This window comes from Corapipo altera, unplaced genomic scaffold, assembly GCF_003945725.1.
Source record: "Corapipo altera isolate COAL_440 unplaced genomic scaffold, ASM394572v1 52b, whole genome shotgun sequence".
NCBI classification, from domain to species: Eukaryota; Metazoa; Chordata; class Aves; order Passeriformes; family Pipridae; genus Corapipo; species Corapipo altera.
In genome coordinates, this window is record NW_020884922.1 from 1,060,095 (window position 1) to 1,076,083 (window position 15,989).

Genomic DNA, 15,989 nt, shown 5'->3' on the forward strand with positions numbered 1-15,989 from the left:
GAGGCAATTTGCAGTGTTTCTTTTGAGGCAGATTCAGTCTAGGGGAACTAGGACTGCAGCTTTTTTGTAATTGAAATCTGTTCTGGGCTCTACAATGATTCTGAGTGTAGGTCAAGATTAATAGGTTATGGTTAACAGGTGTTTGTGGGTATCCTGGTTGGATCTTATAGTCAGTGAGAGCATTCTGAATTTGGTTTTTTTCCATTGCTTGTGAGCTGTCTTTTAAGTGGTATATGTCAAATGGAGTTCTACTGTCCATATTAACATAATCAGATTCACTTATTCTACGTATTAGTCTCCAGCCACTCAATTTTGTTACTTTTTCTTTCAGTCCATCAGTCTATGAAGCCATAAGTTTACAGATGAGAATTTATCTGTACTAAATTTTTATGTAAAATTGAGGGTGTTGCTTGATAGGAGCTGACAGAACTCCCAATACATCACTGAAGTTATCCTTTTATAAGAGTTTAGTAATTTAACTTGCCAGTCCTACTTCAAACTCACTTAAAATCTGTATATTTATTCTCTGAAAATGGAACACCTTCATTTAAACAGCTTCATCTTTCTCATTGACTTTACTTAAATGTTCACACTCTTTTTTTGCCTTCAGTGTTTGTCAAAGCAGTGGAAGCTAACTTAAGAGCTAGGTGTAAGGCAATGTGTTCTTTCCTGTCAAGAAGCAACAGTCTTAGACTGTGACTGCATTTTTATAAGGTTCCAGTGGAAGTAAGTGAAGGAACAGTGTTTCAAGAGGTACTTCCAGTTTAAAATCTGAGACCTGTGTACTATTTACTCTTTACCACCGTGGGATTCTTCTAGTCCTATAAAGAGGTGTAACTACTCTAATTCCACACATAAAATGAAAACTTTCCACCATTAGAGTGTTTAAGGAGTAAAAGTCTTGGATACTTTGAACATATTTTCAGTTTTTGTACTGAAGTTTGTTTTACAGGCATCATGGCAAACTAAATTGGGTTGCAAAAATATTAAAGCTTAATAATAGACAACTATGCAGGTTAATATGCAGCGCTTGCATTTTAAAACTCTGTGTGTAACAAAGCACAGAATTGAGAGCAGTCAAGTGTCACTGTGATACTTTTGCAAAGTTTTTAGAGTAAGTTCAGTTTAATTTCACATCCTTATAATTTAACAGGAGTGTGAAGTGTAGTTCATTCTCAGATTGTGATTTTTATTAGTAAACTGTATGAAGAATGCTGCTTTCTGGGCTTTATTGGATTCTATGGGTATTTTTTTATTATGTTGTTCTATAAATTTTGAGTGTTAGCCTAGGCTAATTTTAGCCCACTACTTTAATTTTTTTAATAGATTTTCTTAGTTATGGAAGTTAGTATAGAAGTTATAGAAGCTATAATAAAAGTATGGCAACAAAACTCATGCAGAGAAGAAGAGTCAGAACTTGACTGCAAACACAGGCTCTTCTTTTTTCCCCTCCCACACCCCTTTTTGTAGGACACTGAAGAACTGGATAGAGAAGCTGGAGAGGAATTTCAGGAGGATACCTCAAAAGTTCAACCACAGCAGGAAAGAGCTTTTTCTCTGAAGACCATAAGTACTAGTGAACCAGCTAAGGTAGGGATGCAAAATTTGGTTTATGTTACAATTGGATTTGGAAGTACTGAAGTCCTTTTAAAGATTAATTTGTATGGATAAGGTTACACGAAGAATACTGTTGCAGGCTAAATGCTTACAAATGTAAAGGTAATTGAGAAATTGAATTTCAGATAGATATCATTTACAAGTTTTAAAAAATATATCTGCTCTGAAAAGCAGTATCTTCGAAATCAGTAGTCACTTTTTTGACTGGCAAGTTTTGTTCTCGTTTGAATTATTCAGGCAATAGTTGAAACCTTTGAAATCTGGAAACACAAGAACTAAAAGTTCTGAGCACAAGACTAGTAGAATATTCTACTGTTTTGTTGCAAAAGAATGAAGTGTTATTGACTTACTATATTCTGATTAAATGCTGTCTAAAATTGATTTTTTGTAGCTATACTGAGCTTAGTCTTAGTGATTGAATAAGAAAAGGTTTTATGTGAACCAATTCACAAACTCTTTGCTTCATCTCAAAATTGAAACACACTCTAGTGAATACAAGTTCTCTTTCAATTTTTCTCCAAATAGCAGCTTTCTCAGATACTGCTACCCTACAAACTGTCACACTGTAGGAGATGCAAAGTATTTAATATTTCTGTTGACATTGATTTTGTGTTCCATAAAAAGTGAACAATACTAGTGAGGCAGCAGTTCAGTAGCAGAGAGTATATGTCAGAATACTGAGTTTAAGTGCTAAGCATTAGTTTTGTAAGGATAACAAGGTGTTAAGATCCAAATGAAAATCCTAGAATGAAATCTTTTACAAGAGGATGCAGGTCACCAAAGAAAAAGTACAGAAGAGTGTTGAAAATGTGTCTTGAAAAGTACATTCATTCACACATACTTAAGGCTCATTAAAAATACCCTACATCCAAGTGGAGTTTTACTACAATTATTTAGTTTAGATCAGTTCAACCTTTATTCAAGGTTAGCAACTAGCTACCTATCTATCTGACCAATGCATAGCTGGTTTTAGAGGTGGTTTTTTGAAGCTGTATTTGAAAAGATATCTGCCTGTGTATGCAAGTGCCTTTATTCCTGTTAGTGTCTTTGCTTTGGTTTAGAAGCTTTAGTTGAAAATGTGTAGACAGAAAGTTTGGGTTGTGACATCAAGGTGGGTTTTTCTGGCATCTAGAAAGAGGTGTACTTGTGCATCCCAAAAGACTATAGCTTTTGCTGTTCAGAAATCTAAATTGATTTGAAATGTGTCAGCAGTTAGATTTTATTTTTTCTCACAAGCTGTTGACACTGTCAAAATACAAACCCAGTTTCAGCAGACTTTCCTCAGTTCTTTAGTGTTTATAATCATACCAAAATTCCTAGGTGATTTGGTGATGTAGACCCACACTGTGCTATTTTTGAGGGGCTCGAGAGCTTCTGTTACTCTTGAATCTTAAATTCAATCTGTTCATATATGTACCTATATATGTCTGTAAGTGGTGACTGAATTAAACTTGGTATGGGGGAAGAGGATAAATGAAACTATTAGTAGCATTCTCTGGAACTGGAGTTGATAAAGGACAGCTTGCGAATTGTTGTATCTGACAATGCAGATGGTCTGTCAGTCTTTATCAAATCTCCTTGCCATCAGATTTGGCTTCATTGTAATTTCACACAGGCAGAGATGCCTTCCAATATTGTTTGGCTCAGCTGTTCCAAAAAGTTTTAGAAACAATCTGTGACTGATGTGTGAAATGGATGACTTGAGTTTCCAAGGTAGGTAATTTAGTCTTGCTTGAGCAAATGCTCCAAAACATGAGAACCAAATATAAGGGAAAATAAACTGAGTACAAATAAGTTATTATTTAGGATATCCTCAGAGACACCAGAAATACCTGAGTGTTGAACATGTCTGTTTCACATCACCCTATTTTTCCCATATTATACATTGGGCTTCATTGAAACTTTTTGCATTTTATCAACAGGCGTGTTTTAGTTTTAAATGAAGAGATATCTTTGGAAATCCTTCATTTGTAATGCTTCGACAAGTTACTACTTCATTACTAAATCATATAATTATGCATATAACTATTTATATCTTCAAGTAGGCTTTATTCATTGTTACAGGTCTACTTTCTGAATGGATTTGTTAACAGAGAATATCCTAGAAAAGAGTAGTACCCAATTTTTAATGTTTGGTATCACTACCCACTTTTCTGTATCCAAAATTTAGATAGAAAAATTTGGAAAAATGTCCAGATAGTGCTGTATGTACCTGTATCATTACATTGTCAGTAATACTGCAAGCTGTAATATTCAAACTGTTTGTTAGTCAACCTAAGATAGCTGAGCCATTAAAATCTTAATTGAGTTTCTTTACCTGCTGGTGGAATGTGGCTGTCCTAACAAAACTATGATACCAGTTACCTGAATTCATTACCTTGCACTAGAAACTTTATGTCCTCCTTTTGTTTTAGAAACCACATTTCATTGTGCTAAAGCTCCCTTGTTTATGTAGCTGATGATTGCTAACCATTAGGCAACATTAGAACTAGCTAAACTTGGAACTCCTGTAGGATGGGAATTCATTTTATCAGCATGGTTGATATATTAAAAAATATTTGAGATTACTAATTTTTCAGTAGATTAAGAGAAATACTGCAGTTATAGTTATTAAAAAAACTTGTTTCAGTCTGTGTAAGGGTACAGCAAACTATTCATAAAAGGTTAGAGAACTGCTATCCTCTAAATTCATGTGTTTGTTTTTTTCAAGTAAAGTTGTTTAATTTCTTGCTTAGTGTGATTTGATTAAAAGAAAATTATATCTTTTTGCTCTTTTGTATATCCTGACTGAATTTTTGAGATGCTTGCATTATAGTGATGGAAACAGTACAAACTGGTGACTGTAACGTAGGCTCTGTGTACATCTGCATCAAGGGCTGGTTGTAGACTTCACTGTTTTGATGTCAGAGTTCCAGGTCTTGTCCGTTGTGGCACAACTGCAGCCATGACTTCTTAATAACATCCTAAAGTTTGGGTTTTATTGCTTGTCTAAGACACAATTCTAATACCTTCTTTTTTGAAGCCTTTTGTCATTTGTTGACTTGCTGTGGGATCGTACTTTTTTTATGTTCTGACTTTCCTATTGGAATATAAAAATTTTTTTTCTGTTTTGCTCTCATTTTAATTACAATAAGTGCTACACACTAAGTTAGTTATGTCTTGTCTCTGTAGTGGGAACCTTCAAAACCGACTAGATAGCTGGAAAATACTGCGAGTATCTTGGCAGTTATTTCTCCAGTAGTTTCCACTGAAATACTTGCTGACTGCTCTCGCAAATATTTGTTATTCTAATAGAAGCATACAGAGTGTTTTGAGCAGTTGATAGGAATGAATGACTGCAAATCCGTTTTAAATAAAAGTTTGATTTGAGTTTTGAGTTGTGTATTTGGGCCTGTGTAACTTGCCTGTTTGCCTTGCAACCAAATGCATATGTGTCACTGTCTTACCTCTCTCTTGAATAACTATTCAAGAATCTTTTTTAGGATCTTGGTGATTTCTAGATTGTTTTCCCTTTTTTTGCATGTGATATAGTTTAAGAATTAATTTGTGTGGTTTATCTTTACTTCTGTGCAACTAAAAATTTTGGCACTAGATGGCAGTCCTAGTATTACAGCCTCAATTTAAAATTTTGAAGAATTTTAATATTGGCTTAATTTTTCAATGCCATCTTCTCAGTAGCTGCTAAGTATACTGCTAAAATAACACCACATAAGAGTAATTATTTTATATGACTTAAAAAACTTTTGGAAACTTTTTTTTCTGTTTCTCAAATAGTCTGAGGAGGCTCCTTCACTTGCTGTTTCTACTGAGCCATCTGTAATTGTATCAGAGAGCAATTCTGACAAGATCGTTTCCCAAGTGCCACAGATGCTGCAAGAGACAGATGTTTCTAGTCCTAATATTAAGCAAAACAGTGTGCCTCCTCCACAGAGTAAGTATCTCTTGGTGCAGTTCCTGTGTTTGAATTCAGTGTGCTTTTTCCCCATAGAGCGTGTACAGTCAGAATGCCTTGCCCTGGGCTTTGAGTTTTAGAGTGCCATATCGGGTACTTGTGTATCTCATTTATACATCTTGCCATGTTTTTAACTTCCTCTGAATTACTTTGATATATTTGTTTTCATTGTGAGGAAAAACTGGCTTCATATGCTTGAATGACTGAAAATGTCTGTTGGGCTTGTCCAGTCCTTAACAGACATTTGGAGGTACTCATGTACACCAGGAGGACTTGAGCTCCATGCTGCGACTAAGGAGTTCTGCCAACACTGTTTCAAAGGGCCTGCTTGTGAGCCTTTGGTGGAGAACAGATGGCTGCTAACATAGCAGTTGACAGGATATTTAGCTACCAAAAATTTTGAAAAAATACAAACAATTCAATTTTCAACGTTCTGGGTTTTTTTGACTTCTCAACTTAGCTCATTAGCATCTTTTTCTGTATGCTCCCATGTAATCATATAGGAAAACAGTTGCTTATATTGTAATAGAAAGGTATTGAGTGATGGACTTATTTCTTTGTTGTAGCTTAACAGCACATAGATCAGGCTGAATTGCTGCAGGTATATTGTTTTTTGAAAATATACTGTGCCCAAAAATGTCAAATGTACCTTCTTGTTGTACGGTGCAAAACTGCTTCTACCAAAGTACTCACACAGTAATATGGGAAAATTAGAAAGGAAGTCAGGATGTGAAAGGTGTTGCATAAAAAAAAAAAAAGTTGTTTTGAATCAGACTTTTTAATGAAATTAATAAATACTGACAATCCATAATAAGTTCCTGGCTAAGTGTTAAAGTACTAAATGAGTTTTTAATGATTGCAGAATTATGACTTCATAATAATGGTCTCCTTCAACTGCAGTAATTGGCTTCTTGGTTTTCAATACATGAAACAATGGAATCTTTCAAGTCAATGTGTCAATTGATGCCTTTTTGTTCTGGCTCTAAAATTTTGAACTGATCTTTTGAAATCTTTTGAACTTATTCACGTCTCAGCAATTGAAAGCACATCTCTTATGTTCAGTATATACAATACTTTACTCGTTTTACCACTCTTGGCAGCCAGCATATTTTAAGGCAGTCTGTTTTATGAAAAGAATATAGTTTCTTATTGGAACTGCATCTTTGCATAGTTCATTATTTTTAAAAAAACTCTTCTGACATGTCACATATATAATGACTAAAACCAGTGTAATCTGGTAAAAGTGAGCATTTAATGTCAATTGTGTACATGTACATTATTTTTTAGTTAACCAGAAAATAACAGTGACTCTTCTGTAAATAATAGATGTGCAAAATGAATGACTTTTGTTGTGTATCACTCTGTGTTTGTGGGGTTAAAAAGTAGGTTGAAATTGGCAAATGTTGGTTTAGATGTACTTCAAATTAAACTGTTTGGAAGAAGCAGGTGAATAGAACTGCTAGTTGATTGTTCTGAATTACTTCATAATAACATCCTGTGTACTATCCAGGATTATAAAAGTTACAATTCTATGTAAACATACTCAGTCCTAACACTATAGTTATGTTTTGTTTTTTAGCGAAGTCTGAAGAAAGCTGGGAATCCCCCAAACAAGTTAAAAAGAAGAAAAAAGCAAGAAGGGAAACGTGAGGTTCCTGAGATGGACATGTGTTGCTGAATATTGTCATGAAGATTATGCTGTTTATGCAATAATTTGTGAACATGTACAGAATTTTATAAAAATTTCAAACACTTTTTAAAAACAGAACTGCTGTGAACACAAACATCTTTAAAAAGGAATCAAATGAAAGTAACTTTATGATATAGCAAACAGAACATGCTACATTTGAAAGACATTCTGAAGAGTCTGTTTTTCCAACTTTTGGAGAGAGATCTTAATTAAAAAAAACTGGTTTTACAACACAGTGCCCTGTTTACAACAGATTATACTCTCATCTACAGCTGCGGATAAAAGATTAATTTCAAGGAAGGGTTTTCTGTAAAAATAATTGTCTGTACAGTAGTGGGTGTTTCTTGCCTCTCTTATGAGTGATGCATTAGAAGCACAGAATGTCAACCATCTGAATTTGTTTCATGCCTAAATCAAAGTGCTTTGATTAAATACATAATCTGCCATATCTTTACAGTAAGTTGGTTAGCAAGTCTGCTAGCTGTTACAGGAATCACAAGTGCAAATCATTAACCATTTGTACAGTGAGACCTTCATGGTTTATTATATGAAGTTAACACAATAAAACTGCTTTGGGTTAAAAGTTTGAGAATGTGATTTGAAACTTGAGTATGGTTCATGAAGTTATTTTTTATAATGTCTACTACCTTACTTGAATTATTGAAGATAACAGTATATTTTTAAGAATGCAGTAATGTGCATAAAATTGGTTTTCTCCTTCATTCCTTACAGTTCTTGGTTGATTCAGAGTCCTATCTAAAACTGTATTCTTTCCACTTTTAAACTCATGGAATGAACCGAAATGAAATGTTTCCTTCCCTTAACACTTGTTAACTTAGCATACCAAATTCTGTTATGTCTCTATTACTAAAAGAAAGCAAAGTTAATTTTTCACTCTCAAATTATTTGGGATTTCAAAGATCTGTTGGAGAACTGGAGTAGCTTCAGACAGCTTTAATTGACATTGTCAAGACCAGTTATCAGGAACACATTTTTTTACTGCCTTAACCTGTAGTATGTAGAATGTGTCTAGACTTCTGGACAGGAGTTAGTGTTTTTATATAAAAAAAATAAAAAATGATGCAAGTATAGCAGTTGTAAAATAAAGACCATTTCCCTCTTGAAACTGTTAATTCAAATGGCATTTAAGATGTGTTGTCATTTTCAGGCACTGTGTAATGACATGGTATCCAACTGGCAGTTGTGTTTGTGTCTGTAGGGCACATGCTCAGCCATGTGCACTGTAAATAGCCTTTACAAATATCTGTTTGATAAGGATGGTAGTTAACATCACCTGGTAAATTCAGTTGAAGAAGAGCCAAGATTTCTTTTCAAATGTTGGCTTCTGGTTTTGTGGCACAAACAGAATTATTAACAGCTGTAATGAATGGTACTGATCAACAATCTTGTACTTACTGTACTCAACTGCAGTTTGACAGTGTTTCAGGGCAAGAACAGGTAATGCAGCAAGCTGGGTTTGATTGTACTGAAAATGCACCTTGCTAATTGAGAGCTTTCCTGATAAATGGATACTCACTTGCACAGGTATTAACCCCTGTATATCAGGAACATATGACACTCTAAATTCATTTGGTAAAATAAATTGAGCATATTGACAGTATTGATTTATTTACTGGGAGGGAGTAATGCTTGAGAGTGATATCTGTCAAGATTCATGTAAAATAAATTTAGAACTGATACAACTTTTCAAGGAGTATCTTAAGGCAAACATGAGAAATAGGATATTATGAAATCATGCAGCGTCCTTTGCATGTAAATATGATAATTTTACGTGTGGTCTTCATAGTAAAGGTTAAAAGAATACCCTTTGAATTCAGGTTTTTAATGTATGTCTGAAATGTCTGTTTCCAATCTGTATGTTGTGCTACGAGCCTCTTTTGTAGAAAATACAAAGATTTTATGTAATGAAAGAGACTGCCCCCAAGGGCTTTCACTGCATAAATTCTTTTTTCCTCTTGAAGATAAAATTGGTGATATTTCTGGGTTAGTAAGTGCTAGCTCTTGAATAGCTTGTCATTCTGGAAAAAGAAACAAATTAGCTAAAACATAGGAACCCTGCTAATTAACTGCTACTGCTAAGCGGGATCATATAAATACATAACCTTCCTTCCAAAATATTGTTACCTATTTAGCAGCACCTCTTACTGTTTTCTTAATGTGCAGTGTCAATGTCTTAGAAAGCAAAACTTGCTTTATTTGACATTCATTAAAGAGGTAGTAACTGTATATCATATTGTCTATAAATAGAAACCTGGTTATCTGTGTACTGTCATGTTTCTATGACTAAAGCAGTGGTTAGTCTTAATGATACACTGAATCCAGACTTTGGTACTTGGATAGAGCAAAAAACACCATTTAAAGAAACTTAAAAACTTAAAAAATTTTTTTTCTTCTTTTTTCTTTTTTTTTTTTTTTGAATGCATGGAATGGTTCCATAAATCCAGTATGTTGGTTTTTTCTAAATACTCTGGAATTATTTGTATGTGTAATTTAAACTTGTGATGATGTGTAATTGGATAGTCATGGCATATTTTTATTTCTTTTGTGGGGAGGGAAAGGTGTACAGAATTCATATGTGCTTGTTACAAAGGTAACTGCATTGGTTTGGAGGGGGGTGAAAACTGTATTTCTGATGCCCTTTTAGAAGTCTAAAGAAAAAAGTGCAAGAAAAGAGCACTACTTTAATATTTACTAAGAAAGAATGTACATATTAAAAACATTTCAAAATTTATAGAAATACTTCTAGTACTGTTGTGTTGTAACTGAAATGTATCTCATTTGAAGCTACCCTATTAATAGTTCCTAGCCATGGGATCGTCCTGTGAACAAGGCTTTTGAAAAGTGCAGACAGCAGAGTACATGATTTAAGCAGACTTTCATCTGTTATTAATCATAGTTGTTTTGCTTTTAACTCAGCTTGGTTGCCAGTCAAGATTTCAGCTGTTAAAAAAACACAAGTCTCTTGCAGCCACTTGTACCTGTGAGTCTCCTTCTGGTGACCACTGAGTACCAGTGAAGAGCAGTTCCAGTTTTTCAGGCCAGTACTGAAAGATTTCTTCATTGTTCTGCTGTGAATGGAAGGGAAAAAACCCTAAAACATTAAATTACTTCTTAAAATATTCTGCTAAAAATATTTTACTGTTAAAATTCTGAGTGAATTGCTTCATTTAAGAACATCAGCCAAGTGAATTTGTGTGGGGGGAAGGACCAGGAAAGGCTGCATGACCGGTAGTTCTTGTAAGTCGTGTGGCAACACAATAGATTTTATTTGCCACAGGACTAATAGAACTGCTGTTAATTGGGATGGACATTGGGAGCAAAGTGGGACAACTTCTCTTTTTTCATGGGTGGAGGGTGGGAGTTATTGTTATCTGTATTTTATATCACATTATTAATGGTTCACGGGTCGTTACTGTTGAAACTTGGTTGCATTACTAAAATTGTCTAGTCTCCATAGTGGGTCCCTTCACTTGAGGAAACTATTGAGCTGCTGTTCTAAATTTCTGGCTAATTTTACCAAAGTGAAGGTCTCTGGTGCACTGCAAATCAATTTCTTTACTGAAACTGTGATGTCTTTAATGTTGGTGTATTTCTGGAAAAGAAAAATGCATTTAAAACTCTTAACGTGAAACTCATGGCTTCAGGATTTCATACAATGCTCTTAAACAAAAATGCCTAGGAACATCAGCTCGAAGATGTACCTTTTCTATGTTAATTCTAGCATCAAGTGATCTCTTAACTTGCCTCAGTGTTTTTAATTCAGTCCATGGTAGAAGGTAAGTCATGGATCACTCAGAACCGGATCACCACAATGAACTCAGAAAACTGACTAGTTTGAGATGATTCCCTGTCTTCTACACACACGGTATTTCCCCTCTTCAATAGACTCTGACTTGGAGTTAAGTGATTCCTTATTTCAAATATCTGGTGAAGTATAAACCAAATATGTTATTACTGGGAGCTGCTCTTTTTTTTTTTTTTTCAGAGGCCATTATGACAAAGGCTGCCACAGCTTGTTTTTCATTGCTACTATTTCCTTGGCCATCCTCGCCTACATAGCTAACAAATGAAGTTGTGCCTTGAACTATGTCTGCAAGCAAAGCTCTGGATGGGAGATAACTCCTCTCTGATGTGATTCTGTAATTTGGTTTCACTCTCAGTCAGCCAGGCTTTAATGTAGCTTTTGAAGAGGCATGTGACCCTGGAGACCAGTGCCTTTCTGACTTGCAGCCAGTTAGCCAAAAGAGTAGGAGCTGTATCAACTGATGGTCTGTCTGCAGCTTAGTGGCTGGGTGTATATCCAAGGAGATGTGCAGGGTTTGCTTCTGCTCTGTCTCCAAAGGCAGTGTGAAAGATTGGTAACCTCCCATTTTCACCTGTATGCAGAGGCAGTTATTGAGTGGGGGAAATACCTGCAGCCATGTCTGAAATTCCTGCAGAGTGAGTTTTCTCAAGAAGGAAGGGATTCCATGAGAATCTTCCACAGACGCGAGTGCTAGAAGTTTTTAAGAACACACTTCTGAAAGCACAAAAACAGTTCATCCCCTTTAAAAATAAGGGAAGTAGGTGGAGCAAGAGACCCCCTTGGCTTAACTGAGAGCTTCTGAGTCTGCTCAAAAGCAAAACATACCAGAGATGAAGAAGTAGATAAATACCTGTTGAAAACTACGTGGACATTGCTAGGGCACGCAGAGATGCAATTAGGAAAGAAAAAGCTCAGCTGATGATGCAGTTAGAGAAGAATAAGCTGAGCTCAAATTGAATTTGGCCAGAGATGTTAAAAACTACAAGAAAGGGTTCCTCAGGTACAGAAGTGACAGGCAGAAGGAAAATACCATCCTGCTGATGAACAAGAGAGGTAAATTAGTCACTAACAATGCTGAAAAGGCAGAGGTTCTCAACACTTCCTTCACTTCTGTCTTCACCAGCACTGCTGGGCCACTGGCCTTGGGAAGAAAAATCCAGGCTGAGGCAAACACAGATCCACTACTGTCAGTGAAGAAGGAGAGAGTATGTGAGCTATTTCAGGATCTTGACCGCTATGAATCAATGGGACACCTGCCTGAAGGTGTCGAGAACTGGCTGATACCATTGCAAGGCTGCTCTCCATAGGCTTTGAGAAGTTGTGGAGTTGGAGGGATGTCCCAGAGAACTGGAAAAAGAAGAATAATGTCACTCCCATCTCCAAGAAGGACTTAAATGAGGATTCAGGAAATTAAAGGCCCATCAGTCTTGCTTCAGTCCCTGGGAAAATTGTGGAATGAATCCTCCTGAGGGCTGTCATATGAAGCATGGGACTGGGAAAAGCCAGCACAGATTCATCAAGGGCAAATCATGCTTGACAAACCTGATGATCCTTTGCAACAAAGTATTTGGCTTGCTTGATGTGGGGTGAGTGGTGGGCATTGTCTACCTGGATTTCTCCAAGGCTTTCAGTACAGTTTCCTACAGCTTGCTCCTAGAGAAAGGGATGGCTACGGTCTGGACAAGTGGCCCATGTGGTGGTGGGGAACTGGCTGACAGGCAGCACCCAGAGCTTCTTTTCAAACCAGCAACTTGTCATGACTGGGGTCCCCCAGGGATCGATGTTGGACCCAGCGCTGTTTAATATCATCATAAGTGATCTGGAAGATGGGCTCAAGTGTACCTCGATAAGTTTCCCAATGATACCACCTGGGTGGGAAGGGAGAGCCACCCTGCAAAGAAGACCTGGATAGACTGGAAAAATGGGCTAACAAGAACCTGGTGAAGTTCAACAAGTGTAAGGTCTTGCACCTGGGAAAACATAACCCAGGAGTGCAGCACAGGCTGCGATCTACCCAGCTGGGAGCAGCTCTGTGGAAAGGGACCTGGGAATCCAGGTGGACAATAAGATCAATATCAGTGAACAGTGTGCTGCTGTGGCAAAGAAAGCCAACAGGATGCTGGGCTGCATCCACAAGGGCATCACCAGCAGAGATCAAGAAGTCATTATCCCACTCTGTTCAGCACTCATCAGGCCACACCTGGAATACCATGTTCAGTTTTGGTGCCCACTATGCAGAAGAGATGTGGACAGGCTGGAGAGAGTCTAGAGAAGAGCAACAAAGAGGAAACAGGACTGGGAAGCCTGTCACTGGAGGAAAGTCTGAGAGAACTGGGTTTGTTCAGCATTAAGAAGGTTTAGGGGAGACCTTATCACCACAATCCAGTATTTAAAGGATGGATTTGGAGAAGATGAAAAGTCCCTATTTACAAGGAGTTATGTGGAAAAGACAAGGGGTAATGGATACAAGTTAATCCTGGGGAGGTTCTGATTGGACACACAAGGAAAAGTTTTCACAATGAGAACAATCAACCATTGGAATAATCTCCCCAGGGAAGGTATGGATTTCCCAACATTGGACACTTTAGAGATTTTTTTGAACAGGGTGCTTGGCCATCTTGTCTAGACAGTGCTTTTTCCAAGAAAGGTTGGATCAGATGATCCTTGAAGTCCCTTCCAACCTGGTATTCTATGATCTCTGGTCACTAGAAAGGAGGCGACATCTTGCCAAATGGCATAGAGAGAATGTTACGATTTATGAAAAGCTACAGACTCTAGGTTGACTGCAGGAGTTAAATCATTCTGATTTAAAGTTATCTTATTTATAGCTTCAACTAACTAAATAATATAAAGTGGAAAATTAGTAAGTTTGCTAATGAAAAGCTATTTCCTATAGGAATTTCTTATTTGTATACATTGTGATTAGGTATTTCCTTAAACTTTTTTTCATTTAAAAAATACTCAGAGATGCTCAGGCTGTCTAGTTCACTGTCCCTTCTTCTGAGCCTCCTTACCTTTTCTGTTGTTTGATCTGCACATATACAACTCCTGAAAAGCTCCCAAATGTGGCTGCACCAGTGTCAACCGCTCTTTCGTTCTGCTTCCCTAGGAAGAGAAGGGCTGCCTGAAATAGGTGATACTTCATATATCCATAATAATCCATGCCTTGGGAGCTGAGGTATTTAAATTGTCTAGCACATGCCGGAACTCTTGTTACTTTAGTTACTCATCTTGCTTATTCAAAGCTGACTGGCAAGGTAACCTCTTCCTGACTGTAAGCTTGAAGTATCCTAACATGAGATTGTAATTGGCAAAACTGTTTTTGCAGCCAGAAGGCTTTCCTTGGAGCTTCCGTTCCAGATCTTTATTCAATCTTAGGTAACTTTGTGGAACTCTCATCCAGACAAGCTAGAAGATTGTATGTGTTCCTCATATAGACACACCTGTTTTACCAGGTAACCTAGTGATGAGTCCTCCTCTGTGCCCAGTGAGTTTGGAGCTGTATGTTGTGCATTAACTGAGGGACTGTGAAATCTCTAGAAGATCTCTCAGACTAAACATAAAAAACTGGGTTTGCATTTGAATGAGGTGGGATTTTGTTTTTAAGAAAAAAAAATGGAATCACCAAATAACATGAAGCTGGCCAGTTGTGTTTCCATATTGTCTGAGTGCAGAAAAATTGTGAACAGAAACAGACTACTGTAAAATTCTACATGACTGCTATCTGTCTCTCCATAAGTGGGAAAGTCTATGGCCTGTGTAGAGTAGGGTTAATATTGGTGTTACATTAAGTATGAGACTCTCACAGTTGTCTTTAACAGGTGAGGGTCCACCTTCATGGTTACCATCTGTCACCATCACGCCTAGCAGATTATTTTTAAAACATTTAAAAATCTTAATCATAGTGGAAATTTTAAATATTTTCTTTCATTTTGCTGAACTTCTTTTCTGCAGTTTTCAGGGACAGAGATTCAAATAACTGTCTGCTCTGAACTTACATGATTATTTAATTTTAAAAAAAAAGAGAAACCTGTCTTTTTAATAAACAAAAGTGATGTTACTCAGATTTGACCTGGGTATTGAACACTTTTGAACAGTAATACTAGTACTAAAAAGTATTTAAGTGCTTTTCTGGAGTGCGCTCAGCACTTGATAGAATTGAGCGGGCAAATCAATACTGTGCTATTTTATATTCATATGCTACAGAGATGCAGTTCAAAGTCATCCAAGTCATGCTGTTAACCGTGGAACTCCTTTGTGATGTTTTAGGAACATTTCTTTTTCTGCGAGTCCTTAGTAGGCATGCAGAACAGCAGGTTTAGTGATTGTTTTTGTAATTATTAAAACACTTTAACTTCTACTGCCTTGAATATAAAAAATACTTTATAGAGATGTATGAAGGTTCCAAAGCCTGGTGACTGAGAGGGGCAGGTTTTACATACCCAAAGACTGCCATGTGTTTTGGATTTCTGCAATCACATCATGCAAATACTAGACTATGGTCAAACTTGGTCAGAAGTCATGTGTTTCACATCAGAAAATAACTTTTTGCCTGTTCACTTCGAGGCAGAACGTGTTGTGCAGCAAAAGGTCAACATGTGGAAGCAGGATCACAAATCCTTCACTTTCCCAGCCTGGTTGATTCTGTGATTCTGTGATCATGCTGGACACACATTTTCTTATGTGAAGATTTAATGTAGTGTTAATGTCTCTTGAGAGCACCACACAGTGGTGCACCACACGTCTTTCACAGTGTTTTACTTCTGCTTTGTGTTGTTGCTGCATGGAGGACATATTAGTTTGAGGCTTTAAACTCTTTAGACTTAATCATTCCAAATATTTCTTGAGCAATCCACCTCACAGGAGGTATTTTGAGAAGTTTAACTGAGGGAAAAAAAAGAATT

At 36.7% G+C, this 15,989-nt stretch overlaps 1 protein-coding gene across 2 annotated transcripts in view; it reads left to right on the forward strand.

The window, feature by feature from the left end:
* The window catches only part of MTDH (metadherin), a 33,088-nt gene extending 23,071 nt beyond the window's left edge, over positions 1–10,017 (forward strand). The window contains exons 11-13 of one of the 2 annotated variants that reach the window (XM_027657015.1): positions 1,471–1,590; positions 5,392–5,548; positions 7,149–10,017. In XM_027657015.1, coding sequence (XP_027512816.1) covers positions 1,471–1,590; positions 5,392–5,548; positions 7,149–7,219 — 348 coding nt within the window. In that variant the 3' untranslated portion in view covers positions 7,220–10,017. The remainder of the gene's footprint in view (positions 1–1,470; positions 1,591–5,391; positions 5,549–7,148) is intronic. The other variant, XM_027657016.1, reaches the window with a different exon arrangement.
* Positions 10,018–15,989: the final 5,972 nt, after the last annotated feature.